The sequence below is a fragment of the Myxine glutinosa genome, chromosome 9, assembly GCF_964187855.1.
Source record: "Myxine glutinosa chromosome 9, kmMyxGlut1.1, whole genome shotgun sequence".
NCBI classification, from domain to species: domain Eukaryota; kingdom Metazoa; phylum Chordata; class Myxini; order Myxiniformes; family Myxinidae; genus Myxine; species Myxine glutinosa.
In genome coordinates this window covers 59,129,378-59,146,619 of record NC_136269.1, presented here as the reverse complement: position 1 = coordinate 59,146,619, position 17,242 = coordinate 59,129,378, and the positions used below count along the sequence as shown (strand labels likewise).

The window sequence follows — 17,242 nt, the reverse complement described above, 5'->3', positions numbered from 1 at the left end:
ACCGTGACCAGGGGGTCGGGGAGGAGCACGTAATAGTATATATATATGTGTATGTAGATATATATATATATATATGTATAGTTTTGTTTTTAAATAATTATTTTGAGGTCCTTGTAGGCCTAGCACTCACGCAAATGAAATCAATCTCGTCTGTTAGTACGCCTCCTCACACCACACTGCACGCTCAGCGATTGCGATTTTCGACACTAGTGCATGTACGACACGTGTACAGTTAAGTTAGCAATCTCTAGTAATGGTGTGCGCGTTATCGATCTCAAGAGCAAACTTTCTCGGTAGCTTTAATTGAGCAGCTGACGAAGTACAGTCGACCTAGGTCTTAAAAATAGTCTTCAATTGTATATGCACCCACAAGACTGGCAGGTTTTGAAGCCATGGTACGCTCGTACGGTGTTCGACGGAACCCATTCTCGTTCCACCACGGATCGCCCATCGACGATATGAACTACCAGCCAGCTTAGGTCAACAGTAGTGCGAGTCTGCAAAGATCTAGTACCGGTTCAGTACGTACAATCGCACAGTTCAGCAGACAGTACTAATGCTGCAGTAGATGTTGATGTATCGGATCGGGTATATGACCAACGTCATTTTAATGGTACATGGAAGGTCTGTTGGTGGTAGGGTAGTGCTCGTCTTTGGTCGAGTAGACTTCACCATGTAGCGGCCATCTTGGAAAAAAAATATCAAATAGTAAGGCATCCTTAAAATTTTTTTTAAAAAAAAGCCGGGGCAAGAAGCTACTCGTTTATTTTCACTGGAGGGGACTACAGGTTTGGTCTCCGGCCCACCTGTGTTTTTTTCTAGTTATTATGGGCCATGTACATACTACGTCCTCAAAAATATTGGAATGTTTTTTCACACGATTTTTAAAAAAGTCAATCGCACAACCAATGGGGAAGCAGAACGGCGCCGCACCCAGCCAATAGCCACGCCTTTCCTCCTGCACCCAGCCATTGGTTAGCCACGCCTTGCGACCTGCACACAGCCAATGGTTAGCTACGTCCTGCGATCGACACCCAGCCACCTGTTAGCCACGCCCTGCGACCGACACCCAGCCACTTGTTAGCCACGCCCTGCGCCCTGCACCTCGGAAGAGGCAACGAACGCCTCGAGTTGGACCAGAATTCCTCATCCTTCCCCCCCCCCAGTTTCGTGTCTTTAATAATCACTTTCCTCTCTTTATTTCGTTTCGCGTTGTCTGTTGTTGTTGTTGTTTTTTGTTTTTTTCTTTAGCTCTGATGGCGCCCGATCCGAGTGTTTCTGAAGCAGGCATGGTCATCGTGATCGGTCTGATGGTACGAAGGGTAAATGGTAAGTAGACATGGCCATTGTTAACAAATAATCAAGAAAAACAGGTTGTTTGAGGCAAAAGGAACTTTACTGTGGAGGAGGAGGAGGTGGAGGAGGTGGAGGTGGTGGTGGTGGTGGTGGAGGTGGTGGTTTCTGGTGCCGCTGGGGTTCTCCTGGCTTGTAGTGACATTTAAGTCGTGGGTGGGTTCCTTGGTTCCCATATCTTGATCTCGGTCTGCCAAGCTGCATGGCTCCACTACACCACCGCAATTAGGAGATTGACTTGTACGCGATTTTCAACCCTTGTAGTGTTACCGGGCTATGTGCGCTTACAGTGAGTGTAGTGTTACCCGGCTGTGTGCTCTTACACTTAAAGTGTAGTGTTACCCAGCTGTATAGTGTATGCTCTTGCATTGTATTTGTAGCGTTACCCAGCTGTGTGCACTTGCATTGTAGTGTTACCCGGCTGCGTGCTCTTACAATGTAGTGTTACCCGACGGTGTGCTCTCACAGTGTAGTGTTACCCGGCTGTGTGCTCTCACAATGTAGTGTTACCCGGCTGTGTGCTCCTACAGTGTAGTGTTACCTGGCTGTGTGCTCTCACAATGTAGTGTTACCCGGCTGTGTGCTCCTACAGTGTAGTGTTACCTGGCTGTGTACTCTCACAATGTAGTGTTACTCGGCTGTGTGCTCTTAGTGTATGTAGTGTTACCCGGCTGTGTGCTCTTACAGTGTAGTGTTACCCGGCTGTGTGCTCTTACAGTGTAGTGTTACCCGGCTGTGTGCTCCTACAGTGTAGTGTTACCCGGCTGCGTGCTCTTACAATGTAGTGTTACCCGACGGTGTGCTCTTACAGTGTAGTGTTACCTAGCTGTGTGCTCTTACAGTGTAGTGTTACCCGGCTGTGTGCTCTTACAGTGTAGTGTTACCCTGCTGTGTGCTCTCACAGTGCAGTGTTACCCGGCTGTGTGCTCTCACAATGTAGTGTTACCCGGCTGTGTGCTCTTACAGTGTAGTGTTACCTAGCTGTGTGCTCTTACAGTGTAGTGTTACCCGGCTGTGTGCTCTTACAGTGTAGTGTTACCCTGCTGTGTGCTCTTACAGTGTAGTGTTACCTGGCTGTGTGCTCTTACAGTGTAGTGTTACCTGGCTGTGTGCTCTTACAGTGTAGGGTTACCCCGCTGTGTGCTCTTACAGTGTAGTGTTACCCGGCTGTGTGCTCTTACAGTGTAGTGTTACCCCGCTGTGTGCTCTTACAGTGTAGTGTTACCTGGCTGTGTGCTCTTACAGTGTAGTGTTACCCGGCTGTGTGCTCTTACAGTGTAGTGTTACCTGGCTGTGTGCTCTTACAGTATAGTGTTACCCGGCTGTATGCTCTTACAGTGTAGTGTTACCCGGCTGCGTGCTCTTACAGTGTAGTGTTACCCGGTTGTGTGCTCTTAGTGTAGTTACCCGGTTGTGTGCTCTTACAATGTAGTGTTACCCGGTTGTGTGCTCTTACAGTGGAGTGTTATCCGGCTGCGTACTTTTACAGTGTGTTGTTATCCGGCTGTGTGCTATTGTTGTGTAGTGTTACCTGCTGCGTGCTTTTGCTGTGTAGTGTTACTTGGTTGCATGCTGTTGTAGTGTCGTGTTACCCGGCTGTGTGCTCTTGCTGTGTCGTGTTACTCGGTTGCATGCTGTTGTAGTGTAATGTTACCCGGCTGTGTGCTGTTGTAGTGTAGTGTTACCCAGGTGTGTGCTGCTGTAGTGTAGTGTTACCCAGCTGTGTGCTGTTGTGGTGTAGTGTTACCTGCTGTGTGCTGTTGTTGTGTTGTGTTACCCAGCTGTGTGCTGTTGTAGTTTACTGTTACCTGGCTGTGTGCTGTTGTAGTGTAGTGTTACCGGCTGTGTGCTGTTGTAGTGTAGTGTTACCGGTTGTGTGCTGTTGTAGTGTACTGTTACCCAGTTGTGTGCTGTTGTAGTGTAGTGTTACCCGGTTGTGTGCTATTGTAGTGTAGTGTTACCCAGTTGTGTGCTGTTGTCGTGTACTGTCACCTGGTTGTGTGCTGTTGTAGTGTAGTGTTACCCGGTTGTGTGCTGTTGTAGTGTAGTGTTACCCGGCTGTGTGCTGTTGTCGTGTACTGTTACCCAGCTGTGTGCTGTTGTAGTTTACTGTTACCCGGCTGTGTGCTGTTGTAGTGTAGTGTTACTGGTTGTGTGCTGTTGTAGTGTACTGTTACCCGGTTGTGTGCTGTTGTAGTGTAGTGTTACCTGGTTGTGTGCTATTGTAGTGTAGTGCTACCCAGTTGTGTGCTGTTGTAGTGTACTGTTACCCGGTTGTGTGCTGTTGTAGTGTAGTGTAACCCGGCTGTGTGCTGTTATAGTGTAGTGTTACCCGGTTGTGTGCTGTTGTAGTGTACTGTTACCCGGCTGTGCGCTGTTGTAGTGTACTGTTTCCCGGCTGTGCGCTGTTGTAGTGTGCTGTTACCCGGTTGTGTGCTGTTGTAGTGTACTGTTACCCGGTTGTGTGCTATTGTAGTGTACTGTTACCCAGTTGTGTGTTGTTGTAGTGTATTGTTACCCGGTTGTGTGCTGTTGTAGTGTAGTGTTACCCGGTTGTGTGCTGTTGTAGTGTAGTGTTACCCGGCTGTGTGCTGTTATCGTGTAGTGTTACCTGGTTGTGTGCTGTTGTAGTGTACTGTTACCCGGCTGTGTGCTGTTGTAGTGTACTGTTACCTGGCTGTGTGCTGTTGTAGTGTACTGTTACCCGGCTGTGTGCTGTTGTAGTGTACTGTTACCCGATTGTGTGCTGTTGTCATGTGGAGTTACCCGCTGCGTGGCCTTAGTGTCCTGTTACCTGGCTGTGTGCTGTTGTAGTGTAGTGTTACCGGTTGTGTGCTGTTGTAATGTACTGTTACCCAGTTGTGTGCTATTGTAGTGTAGTGTTACCCGGTTGCGTGCTGTTGTAGTGTAGTTTTACCCGGCTGTGTACTGTTGCAGTGTAGTTTTACCCGGCTGTGTACTGTTGTAGTGTACTGTTACCCGGTTGTGTGCTGTTGTCGTGTCGTGTTAACCAGTTGTGTGCTATTGTAGTGTAGTTTTACCCGGCTGTGTGCTGTTGTAGTGTAGTGTTACCTGGCTGTGTGCTGTTGTAGTGTAGTGTTACCCGGCTGTGTGCTCTTGTAGTGTAGTTTTACCCGGCTGTGTGCTGTTGTAGTGTAGTGTTACCCGGCTGTGTGCTGTTGTGGTGAAGTTTTACCCGGCTGTGTGCTGTTGTGGTGTGGTGTTACCTGCTGTGTGCTGTTGTAGTGTAGTGTTACCCGCTGTGTGCTGTTGTAGTGTAGTTTTACTCAGCTGTGTGCTGTTGTAGTGTAGTTTTACCCGGGGGTGTGCTGCTGTAGTATAGTTTTACCCGGGTGTGTGCTGTTGTAGTGTAGTTTTACCCGGGTGTGTGCTGTTGTAGTGTAGTTTTACTCGGCTGTGTGCTGTTGTGTAGTTTTACTCGGCTGTGTGCTGTTGTAGTGTGGTGTTACCCGCTGTTTGCTGTTGTAGTGTCGTGTTACCCGCTGTGTGCTGTTGTAGTGTAGTGTTACCCGCTGTGTGCTGTTGTTTTGTAGTTACCCGCTGTGTGCTGTTGTAGTGTAGTGTTATCCACTGTGTGCTGTTGTAGTGTAGTGTTACCCGCCGTGTGCTCTAGTAGTGTAGTGTTACCCGGCTGTTTGCTGTTGTGGTGTAGTGTTACCCGCTGTGTGCTGTTGTTGTGTTGTGTTACCCACTGCGTGCTCTTGTGTAGTTTTACCCAGCTGTGTGCTCTTGTCGTGTCGTGTTACCCGGTTGTGTGCTGTTGTAGTGTCGTGTTACCCGGCTGTGTGCTGTTGTAGTGTACTGTTACCCGGTTGTGTGCTGTTGTAGTGTAGTGTTACCCGGTTGTGTGCTATTGTAGTGTAGTGTCACCCAGTTGTGTGCTGTTGTAGTGTACTGTTTCCCAGTTGTGTGCTGTTGTCGTGTAGTGTTACCCGGTTGTGTGCTGTTGTAGTGTAGTGTTACCCGGCTGTGTGCCGTTGTAGTGTAGTGTTACCCGGTTGTGTGCTGTTGTAGTGTACTGTTACCCGGCTGTGCGCTGTTGTAGTGTACTGTTACCCGGTTGTGTGCTGTTGTAGTGTTACCCGGTTGTGTGCTGTTGTAGTGTAGTGTTACCCGGCTGTGTGCTGTTATAGTGTCGGGTTACCTGGTTGTGTGCTGTTGTAGTGTACTATTACCCGGCTGTGTGCTGTTGTAGTGTACTGTCACCCGGCTGTGTGCTGTTGTAGTGTCGTGTTACCTGGTTGTGTGCTGTTGTAGTGTACTGTTACCCGGCTGTGTGCTGTTGCAGTGTACTGTTACCCGGCTGTTTGCTGTTGCCGTGTAGAGTTACCCGCTGTGTGCCCTTACAGTGTACTGCTACCCGGCTGTGTGCTGTTGTAGTGTGCTGTTACCCGGTTGTGTGCTGTTGTGGTGTAGTGTTACCTGGTTGTGTGCTGTTGTGTACTGTTACCCGGTTGTGTGCTGTTGTAGTGTAGTGTTACCCGGCTGTGTGCTGTTGTGTAGTGTTTCCCGGCTGTGTGCTGTTGTGTAGTTTTACCCGGCTGTGTTCTGTTGCAGTGTAGTTTTACCCGGCTGTGTACTGTTGCAGTGTAGTTTTACCCGGCTGCGTGCTGTTGTAGTGTAGTTTTACCCGGCTGCGTGCTGTTGTAGTGTAGTTTTACCCGGCTGTGTGCTGTTGTAGTGTAGTTTTACCCGGCTGTGTGCTGTTGTAGTGTAGTGTTACCCGGCTGTGTGCTGTTGTAGTGTAGTGTTACCCGGCTATGTGCTCTTGTAGTGTAGTTTTTACCCGGCTGTGTGCTGTTGTGGTGAAGTTTTACCCGCTGTGTGCTGTTGTGGTGACGTTTTACCCGCTGTGTGCTGTTGTAGTGTAGTTTTACCCGGCTGTGTGCTGTTGTGAAGTTTTACCCGGTTGTGTGCTGTTGTATTGTAGTTTTACCCGGTTGTGTGCTGTTGTATTGTAGTTTTACCCGGCTGTGTGCTGTTGTATTGTAGTTTTACCCGGCTGTGTGCTGTTGTATTGTAGTTTTACCCGCTGTGTGCTGTTGTCGTGTAGTGTTACCCGCTGTGTGCTGTTGTAGTGTAGTTTTACTCGGCTGTGTGCTGTTGTAGTGTAGTTTTACCCGGGTGTGTGCTGCTTTAGTGTAGTGTTACCCGGCTGTGTGCTGCTGTAGTGTAGTTTTACCCGGGGGTGTGCTGCTGTAGTGTAGTTTTACCCGGGTGTGTGCTGTTGTAGTGTAGTTTTACTCGGCTGTGTGCTGTTGTAGTGTTATGTTACCCGCTGTGTGCTGTTGTAGTGTAGTGTTACCCGCTGCGTGCTGTTGTAGTGTAGTGTGACCCGCTGTGTGCTGCTGTAGTGTAGTTTTACTCGGCTGTGTGCTGTTGTAGTGTAGTTTTACCCGGGTGTGTGCTGCTTTAGTGTAGTGTTACCCGGCTGTGTGCTGTTGTAGTGTAGTGTTACCCGCTGTGTGCTGTTGTAGTGTAGTGTTACCCGCTGTGTGCTCTTGTAGTGTAGTGTTACCCGCTGTGTGCTCTTGTAGTGTAGTGTTACCTGCTGTGTGCTGTTGTAGTGTAGTGTTACCCGCTGTGTGCTGTTGTAGTGTAGTGTTACCCACTGTGTGCTGTTGTAGTGTAGTGTTACCCGCTGTGTGCTGTTGTAGTGTAGTGTTACCCGCTGTGTGCTGTTGTCGTGTAGTGTTACCTGCTGTGTGCTCTTGTAGTGTAGTGTTACCTGCTGTGTGCTATTGTAGTGTAGTGTTACCCGCTGTGTGATCTTGTAGTGTCGTGTTACCTGCTGTGTGCTCTTGTAGTGTAGTGTTACCTGCTGTGTGCTCTTGTGGTGTAGTGTTACCCGCTGTGTGCTCTTGTAGTGTAGTGCTACCCAGCTGTGTGCTGTTGTGGTGTAGTGTTACCCGCTGTGTGCTGTTGTTGTGTAGTTTTACCCGGCTGTGTGCTCTTGTCGTGACGTGTTACCCGGTTGTGTGCTGTTGTAGTGTCGTGTTACCCGGGTGTGTGCTGTTGTGGTGTAGTGTTACCCGCTGTGTGCTGTTGTTGTGTTGTGTTACCCACTGTGTGCTGTTGTAGTGTAGTGTTACCCGGTTGTGTGCTATTGTAGTGTAGTGTTACCCAGTTGTGTGCTGTTTTAGTGTACTGTTACCTAGTTGTGTGCTGTTGTAGTGTACTGTTACCCAGCTGTGTGCTGTTGTAGTGTACTGTTACCCAGTTGTGTGCTGTTGTAGTGTAGTGTTACCCAGTTATGTGCTATTGTAGTGTAGTGTTACCCAGTTGTGTGCTGTTGTAGTGTGCTGTTACCCGGCTGTGTGCTGTTGTAGTGTACTGTTACCCGGTTGTGTGCTATTGTAGTGTAGTGTTACCGGTTGTGTGCTGTTGTAGTGTACTGTTACCCAGTTGTGTGCTATTGTAGTGTAGTGTTACCCGGTTGTGTGCTATTGTAGTGTAGTGTTACCCAGTTGTGTGCTATTTTAGTGTAGTGTTACCCGGTTGTGTGCTATTGTAGTGTAGTGTTACCCAGTTGTGTGCTGTTGTAGTGTACTGTTACCCAGTTGTGTGCTGTTGTAGTGTACTGTTACCCGGTTGTGTGCTGTTGTCGTGTCGTGTTAACCAGTTGTGTGCTATTGTAGTGTAGTGTTACCTGGTTGTGTGCTGTTGTAGTGTAGTGTTACCCGGTTGTGTGCTGTTGTAGTGTACTGTTACCCGGTTGTGTGCTGTTGTAGTGTAGTGTTACCCAGTTGTGTGCTGTTGTAGTGTACTGTTTCCCAGTTGTGTGCTGTTGTAGTGTACTGTTTCCCAGTTGTGTGCTGTTGTAGTGTACTGTTACCCGGTTGTGTGCTGTTGTAGTGTAGTGTTACCCAGTTGTGTGCTGTTGTAGTGTACTGTTACCCGGTTGTGTGCTGTTGTAGTGTAGTGTTACCCGGTTGTGTGCTATTGTAGTGTAGTGTTACCCAGTTGTGTGCTGTTTTAGTGTACTGTTACCCAGTTGTGTGCTGTTGTAGTGTACTGTTACCCAGCTGTGTGCTGTTGTAGTGTACTGTTACCCAGTTGTGTGCTGTTGTAGTGTAGTGTTACCCAGTTATGTGCTATTGTAGTGTAGTGTTACCCAGTTGTGTGCTGTTGTAGTGTACTGTTACCCTGTTGTGTGCTGTTGTAGTGTGCTGTTACCCGGCTGTGTGCTGTTGTAGTGTACTGTTACCCGGTTGTGTGCTATTGTAGTGTAGTGTCACCAGTTGTGTGCTGTTGTAGTGTACTGTTACCCAGTTGTGTGCTATTGTAGTGTAGTGTTACCCGGTTGTGTGCTATTGTAGTGTACTGTTACCCGGTTGTGTGCTGTTGTAGTGTACTGTTACCCGGTTTTGTGCTGTTGTCGTGTCGTGTTAACCAGTTGTGTGCTATTGTAGTGTAGTGTTACCTGGTTGTGTGCTGTTGTAGTGTAGTGTTACCCGGTTGTGTGCTGTTGTAGTGTACTGTTACCCGGTTGTGTGCTGTTGTAGTGTCGTGTTAACCAGTTGTGTGCTATTGTAGTGTCGTGTTAACCGGTTGTGTGCTGTTGTAGTGTAGTGTTACCCGGTTGTGTTCTGTTGTAGTGTAGTGTTACCCAGTTGTGTGCTGTTGTAGTGTAGTGTTACCCAGTTGTGTGCTGTTGTAGTGTACTGTTTCCCAGTTGTGTGCTGTTGTAGTGTACTGTTACCCGGTTGTGTGCTGTTGTAGTGTAGTGTTACCCGGTTGTGTGCTGTTGTAGTGTACTGTTACCCGGTTGTGTGCTGTTGTAGTGTACTGTTACCCGGTTGTGTGCTGTTGTCGTGTCGTGTTAACCAGTTGTGTGCTATTGTAGTGTAGTGTTACCTGGTTGTGTGCTGTTGTAGTGTAGTGTTACCCGGTTGTGTGCTGTTGTAGTGTACTGTTACCCGGTTGTGTGCTGTTGTAGTGTCGTGTTAACCAGTTGTGTGCTATTGTAGTGTAGTGTTACCTGGTTGTGTGCTGTTGTAGTGTAGTGTTACCCGGTTGTGTGCTGTTGTAGTGTAGTGTTACCCAGTTGTGTGCTGTTGTAGTGTAGTGTTACCCAGTTGTGTACTGTTGTAGTGTACTGTTTCCCAGTTGTGTGCTGTTGTAGTGTACTGTTACCCGGTTGTGTGCTGTTGTAGTGTACTGTTTCCCAGTTGTGTGCTGTTGTAGTGTACTGTTACCCGGTTGTGTGCTGTTGTAGTGTAGCGTTACCCGGTTGTGTGCTGTTGTAGTGTACTGTTACCCGGTTGTGTGCTGTTGTAGTGTACTGTTACCCGGTTGTGTGCTGTTGTCGTGTCGTGTTAACCAGTTGTGTGCTATTGTAGTGTAGTGTTACCCAGTTGTGTGCTGTTGTAGTGTAGTGTTACCCGGTTGTGTGCTGTTGTCGTGATTGTACTAAAACCTTTGGGTCGATTTGCACTTATTTAAATAATCGAGATTATTTGCTAAATTGAAGGATTTGAGTGTTGACAAATGTAATGAAATATTCTGAGAAGGTGTAGAATTGTGAGACTTGGCTGTCTGCGGTGACGACCCTGGAAGTGAATCTGCGATCGGAAAATATGCCGCTGATTCACAAAAGATATGCAGTCTATCGTCATATGAAATACTGTGTACGTAGAGAGTGGATTGTCTTCACAAGAGAATAAGCTGTCCTTGAGGACCAGTTAAGTACCCCAGAATTGGACTATTTTAGTGTGGGATGACTTGTAATACCCACTCCCACCGGGAGCATTGTGTTACAGTGTGTTGGTTCTGCCGAAGCAGTTTCTTGTACATGGTACATGGGCACACGTGTCAAAACTGCAAACCCCAACTTGTGATGCTGGTTATCTCCTCACAGAGGGCAGGATCTCCCAGGAATCCTTTTTTGTGCTTGTCCCATAGGTTAGCCATCGCAGCCAAGTTTGGTATTTACGTCGTCGAGTTGGGTCTTGTATGCGAGTGCCATCATGACTTCTCTTGATATTGTTCAAAATTCAAGAAAAGTTTTAACAAGTTGGCTTTTCTTCATTTTTCTTCTGCTTCCCCTTCTTCTTCTTCTTCTTCCTCTTCTGCTTCTTCTTCTTCTGCTTCCGCCTCTTCTTCTTCTTCTTCTTTTTTTTTTTTTTTAAGATTCACTAACTTTTGAAAGTACACCCGCTATCAAATTATATTCTGAGCTTTACAGCCACCAAAGTGCTATTTTGACTGTTATATGGCAAACTATGAAGGATGGAATGGCATGAGCAAAACTAGAGTTCATAGAACACAATACCCTGAGCATTGTTGAAGTGTATACTTCAATTTTAAGAAAATAATTATTTTAACACATTGACTGCTGACTATGAGTATACTCGTAGTGCTAGGTGTTCCAGATTCTGCCACCACAAGTATTTTCGTAGAAAGGATAACACTATTGTGTTGTAAACAGAGCATGCTGCTGTGCCAGATAACGTAATAAGCAATCTGCTGCAAGATTAATGAACATAAATCTGTGTAATAATCATGATCATCATTATCAGTCTCCATTAGAAGTTTTTCCACTTCATCTGCATTCATACGTGCCATTTTGAAGGGTTGTAGCAAAAAAGAAAAAACACTTGGTACTCAGCACACTTTCTTCCATTCAATGATGCAACACCAACTTCAATTTAGTGCTAAACATAATCCTAGCAGATAGCTCGTACCTGGCATACGGAATTGAAAATCTTGTCCCACTGCATTCCTGCTAATAATTTTCTCATAACGTGGGGTTTCACTAACAAAGGACAAGAAATTAACTTAGATTTGCTAATAGAAGGGTAAAATTTGAAAATAAAGGATATCCACATGCTCGCTTGGCTTGCAAATGGGAGTGGGGTATATTGTAAGAGCTGGCGATCAACGTGTTAAAGATCGTTTTAAAAAATCCGGAAGTTTAATGCTACTGAAGCAGTCTTATAAAGTCCCTCCATAAGTATTGGAATACTGAAGTCAAATTTGTTATTGCTATATACTCAAGAAATTTGGATTTGAAATCAAAAGATGAATATGAAGCAAGAGTACAGAAGGTCAGCTTTTTTTCTTGGTTTTTCTATGGATATATGTTTTACCATTGTAGAACAATAGCAATTTTAATGTTCAGTTGCCCCAGGTAAGCATAAGTATTGGAGCAGATTAACTTGGTCATTGTAATTCTGCTGTCGAAGTCCTCTACGAATGGTAGATTGTGATAATTTCAACCCCTGCACTCTGGAGGTTGTTGGTGATGTCACTGACAGTTGTTTTAAGGTTTTTCTTCACAGCTCTGATAATTTTTCTGTCATCAACTGCAGTTGTTTTCCTTGCTGACCTGGCCGTTGTCTATTGCTCAGTACACTAGTGGTTTCTTTCTTTTTCAAGATATTCCAAATTGTATTTGCTATCCCCAATGTTTGTGCTATGGTTCTAATTGAATTATTCTGGTTTTTTCAGCTTCCAAATTGCTTGTTTTTCTTTCAAAGACAGTTCTTTGGTCTTCATGTTGGTTTATGCCTACAGACTCCCAAGGCAAAAACAGAGGATAAAACCGAGATAAAACCTATTTATAAAAAAGAGGACGAGACGTTCACAGCTCTTTTATGTGTGAACAATCAATCCAACAAGATACACCTGTCAGTCATTTGTTCCAATACTTATGCTTACCTAAAATGGACAGACAACATATAAATCACACCCGTGTCCGAAGGAAGCTGTTCAGTTTGGCATTTTTAATATGAACTTTTGGAAACAGCCATGAACACAATAAACCTGACTTACCTTGCAAATAATTTCCAAAAACAGGTGCGAATAGAAGATGCCATACAGGAAAATGAAAGAGCAACAATTCCATTCCCCAACAATTACAAAAAAAGACAAAAATATATATATAAAGGGAAATATCCAGAAATATATGCCAACAACTGGGAGAATGACAAAAGAGCAGGAAAACACAAAAAAGAATTGGACAGAGTGGGGATAGACAAATAAGGCTCATTGGAATGGCTAAGAAGAGGTTAGCTCAACTGTGATGGCAAACGAATCATAATAAATGCCCAAGATCAAGGACAATACACCAATGGATTTTAAAAGATGGCAGGACCGAGACAGACGGACAAGTGTAGATTTTGCAAGTCAGAAACAGAAAGTACGAGTCACCTGCTCTTGGGATGCAAAAAACTATTATCAGAACAACTTTACACACAACTGCACAACAAAGTGCGCAAGGTGATCCATTGGCAAATCTGCAAAAATGTAAACATCCCAGTTCCAGAAAACTCATGGAAACGCGAACCAAGGGCAATCATTGAAAATGAGGATGTCGTGCTCACGTATGACCTGATGATTCCATCAAGTGTGAACATCGAAAACAAAGCATTGCGTCCGGACATTGTACTCAGGAACAAAAAGGAAAATACAGCATTGATGATTGAGATATCAGTACCCAGCGATTTTAGCCTAAAGGACACAGAAATCAAGAAAATGACAAAATACCAACCAGGACCTCAAAAATGAGATCAAGCGATCTTGGAAGCTGAAGAGCATCAAAATTGTCACAGTGATAATTGCAGCAACAGGAACGATGAAGAAGAAGAACCTCACTGATATTTGAAAACCATCCCCGGGAATATTACCACAAATGAACTACAACTGGAGGCAATCCGGGGTTCGGTGACAATTCCTGAAAAGAACCTTTGGAAAAGAAAACTCTAAAAAAGTTGAACAGCTTGGTCCATGAACTGTGATCCCTTACGGAAGAGGGGGTGGATACTTTGGGTCCTGAGAGGACTCCGTTCCACTTCCCAAAACCCGAAAATGGAGACAACAACAACCAACGACACATATACACACTGTTTTGGTCAAAAAACAAAAATTGTGTATACTCAGAAAGGATTACGATGCACCTTTCCTTGTAATGATACAAAATTTGGTGTCCATCTTTGGTCGATGAATTTTGTTGTTGGTTATCCCCCTCCCCTCTCCCCCACACTTGAGGGTTCCGAATGGGTGGGTCGATGCTAAAATTCTTCCTGGATTACATAAGAATTACATGAGATTACATAAGAATAACAAGTAATACAAGAGAATCCCAATGCTGCACGCTCCTCTCAGCCGCGGGACTGGTTTCATCGCTTTATGGGCCAATCATCAGTAACAGCTTAGATAGAAACGTTGTTCAAGGCTCCCAAGCATGTACCATATACCATGCCAATAGTAGTTCATGTTTCGAAGCAGTTAATGTGATACTTGTGAATGTCTGCAGCTGTAGAGGAACCCAGTGTGGGGTTTGAAATGGCAAATGGCTTACTTACCTTGTGTGACTTTTCTTGGTTGCTTTATACAGCTTTCTTGACAAAGAGCATGGGGGTTAATTATGGAAATTCTCACCACCTAGGCTAATTGATTCGGTGAGAACTCTGGTTATTCTCTCCAATTACGGGTGATATACGTGATTGGGTCTTGATAAATATATCAGGTGAGTGAATGAAAGAAGGGGGAACCCCCCCCCCCCCAAAATTGTTAAGTTGGAAATCGTTTTCAAATAATGGTTATATAATTTGGCGTCATGTGGTAGTGTATGTGTATCTAATGGAAATATTGTTTGCCGCAGGACCTCTAAATATATGCTGTGCACACTGAGTCCAACAGCTCTTTCACCAGCATGCGCTGTCGTGTTCATAAGCGCAAGGTACTGCTGCTTATGCTGCTGTTTGCAGCTATTGCTGTGGCTACGTGGAGTGTGCTTCGAGAAAGATCGTTGCACTCTTATCAAGACCCCAGCTTCCTGTTCACCAATCTAGCAGGAAAGGTGAAAGCTAGTGGCTCAAGACTTGCAAGAAACATCTCCCGTGCCAACAACTCTGCAGAAGAACTTAAACACTTTGTTTATACAGCAAATCTAGCTCAGACACTATATAATGAGAAGCGTTTTCCACAACGACCAAATGATGGTGTTATTGTTGTGGTTGCAACTGGCTCTAGCCCAGAGCTGCTTCGCATCACCATAGAATCTCTACACAGTGCACGCGGCATATCTGATGTGCTACTCGTGTTGAGCCATGATCGTGTCTCTGCTGAACTGGATACTCTTGCACGTTCTGTAGACTTCTGCCAACTTATAAGGATATACTTTCCATTTAGCCTACAACTGTACCCAAATGACTTCCCAGGACCTGACCCTGCTGGCTGCCCACGAGATGCAACACATGAAGATGCCCAGAAAATGCGCTGCATAAATGCCCAATTTCCAGATAGGCATGGCCATTATCGTGAAGCAGCTTTTACACAGGCCAAACACCACTGGTGGTGGACCCTGAATTTTGTGTGGTCACGGTTACGTGCCAATACTGGAAATAATGGCCTTGTGCTTTTCCTAGACGAGGCCCAGGCAGTACTACCAGACTTTTTGCCGACTCTGCATCTAATGAGAGTGGTGCAAAGTGGAGTTGCTGCTCCAGATGTATTCTGTCTGGGTATTCGTGAAAGCAGCACAAATGGTCCTGGTCCAGCGTCTGCCTTGTTTGCCGGTGCAGCGGATGCTGCGGACACAGCAAGCTGGCAAAGCTCTCGCCATGCAGCAGGCCTCGCAATAACTCGTCATGCTTATGAGTTGCTACGTTCCTGCACACAAGAGTTTTGCTCGTATGATGATTACAACTGGGATTGGAGCTTCCAGCAGGTTTCTGCAACGTGCCTCGCACATCCGTTAATCGTCATGGTGCTGCGTGCACCACGTGTGCTTCACAGTGCTGACTGTGGGGCACCTGCTGGCGAGGTCTGCAATGCAGCTCGGGCACGTGAGCGTCTGGAGGCGGTGAGTTCAGGCGCATCTCGATACCTCTTCCCCGATACTGTGCGTGTGGTTCAGGTGCATTATCCCATTGCGGTGCACCCACCTGCTGTGAATGGTGGCTGGGCAGACCCCAGAGACCATGAGCTCTGCCGCAGGATGCCAGACTTACACTGAAAAGGACATTTTATGGATGATGTCACTTATTTGCGCTTTACTTGGTGATGGCACTCCTTGAGGTGCCTCTTCTTTCATTTCCTTTTCTGCTACCCTTTTTATTTCCGTGCCATATTTGTTGGCAGAATCATGAGTGCACTGTCTTGGAGTAGGATTAACATGGCAATCTATTGACTTTGGTTCAAGGCCGCTATGGACCCTCTGAAGTAGTAACAGACACGCCATACAGTTTTATTTTTTGGAGCACTTCTCACCACACCCCAACCCCATTCCCTCCTTCCACTGGCTTCTTGTGCACTCACCTTTTTGTCAAAATAAAGCTCGAATGATGGCCACCACCTGTAAGGTTGTTGCATCAAAGACAGGATTGGCCCATCGCTGGTGCCACACAACTATCTTTCATTAGTGCACACTGCTCGTTGCCCCATATTTGATAAAATTGTTGTCACTCAAGCTTTAGTACCTCCTTTGTTTTCTACATTTTCTTTTCTTGATTTTAAAATGTTCTGGCCATCTTTAGCCATTTTCTGTACTTTTCTCAAAACATAAAAAATAAGGCCAATGTTGTTTTTTAACCCAAAGTTCTCATACATTTTTAATTTCATACCTGCCTGATTTTTATTTTTATTTTTTTCTTAACAAAATGGCCTCGTGTGGACATTGATCGCATCCATTGCCCTTCATATTTTCTGTAAAAGAAAATGTTTCTAACGTTGATGGCTTTCCTTCTATTTTTTTTTCTTTCAAACCATGAGTTTTTGGATGTTATCTTGTTTTGCATATCCAGGTTTTGATAAGCCCTACATTTCTAATGAAGCAATTTGTTGTACGGTGGCATGTTTTTTTCAGTGGAAAGTGTTTCCATGAATACGAATTTCATTGGTTAAAAATAAATAAATGCAAAAAGTTTTTAAAAACATGCAAAAACATGTTGCATCGAAGCAAAGAAACATGCAAAAAATTAAAAATTAATATAAAAAACTTAAAATAATAATAAATATATATATATTTTAAAATAAAAAGTCCACACTAAAACGATCAAATTCTGTGTGAAGTAATAGGTGAATTTTCTTGATCATCCATCCAAACACAGCTTTCAAACTATGTTCCGATAGCCGAGTGCAGTAATTTTGATGATTATGTATCCCTATGGGGTTCTTGTTTTGATGCCATCATTTTGTAATTTATCAAAGGCAAGACATGCTCCAATTACAATACATCAGGAATATGCACAATGCATTGTTCGTTCAGAGTTAACAATAGAACACAGGATTGATCGAGATATTTATTTTAAACCTTGCTTTTATGAAGAATGAATAACTAGTCTCGCTGGTGAAGGCGAGTGTCAATCATGAGGTAAGCTAACCGCGGTGGGAAGCAAGGAAAAGCTAACCACCTAGGTGTTAATCCTTCAGCGGAGCATAAAATAAATAAATAAATAATAAGAAAAAAAAAAAGAAAAAAGGTCAAAAATACTTTTTGCTTGGATGAACAGTTAAGACCCGAAACATCAACTTCTCCAACTTATCCTTGCTTCAAGCAGTGGTTACCTTACCTCGATCAACTTCCTGTTGATTTCATCCATTGATCTTGCCTTTGATTCCAAGAGTGTATAATTTTTAAGATACTGTAATGACAAAAATAATTGTGTGGAAAAGCATAATGAAGCACCTGAGAATTGTTTCTTTCTTTTTGTTTTTTCAAGATTGAAATGTAAGTTAAACTTTGGAGAAGCTGCTGGGTTGTGTTTTTGGGGACCAAACATAAAAGGTAATAATGTCTCCGCCGACGAAGGCGCCGGAGGCATTATGTTTTTGGGCTGTCTGTCCGTCCATCCGTACGGGCTAAACCTCGTTTTTTCTCAGCAACCATATATCTGATTGAGACGAAACTTTCAGGGTAGGA

At 44.8% G+C, this 17,242-nt stretch overlaps 1 protein-coding gene across 2 annotated transcripts; it reads left to right on the top strand.

The window, feature by feature from the left end:
* Positions 1-1,091: 1,091 nt before the first annotated feature.
* On the top strand, positions 1,092-16,171 carry LOC137415220 (alpha-1,6-mannosyl-glycoprotein 2-beta-N-acetylglucosaminyltransferase). Of its 2 annotated transcripts, none has more exons than XM_068100804.2 (2): positions 1,092-1,329; positions 13,982-16,171. In XM_068100804.2, the coding sequence occupies exon 2, from the start codon at positions 14,033-14,035 to the stop codon at positions 15,335-15,337; it is 1,305 nt and encodes a 434-aa protein (XP_067956905.1). In that variant the 5' UTR covers positions 1,092-1,329; positions 13,982-14,032; the 3' UTR covers positions 15,338-16,171. The 2 variants fall into 2 exon arrangements, with proteins under 2 accessions (XP_067956905.1, XP_067956906.1); XM_068100805.2 differs by lacking the exon at positions 1,092-1,329 and adding an exon at positions 13,781-13,846.
* The last annotated feature ends 1,071 nt before the right edge of the window (positions 16,172-17,242 follow it).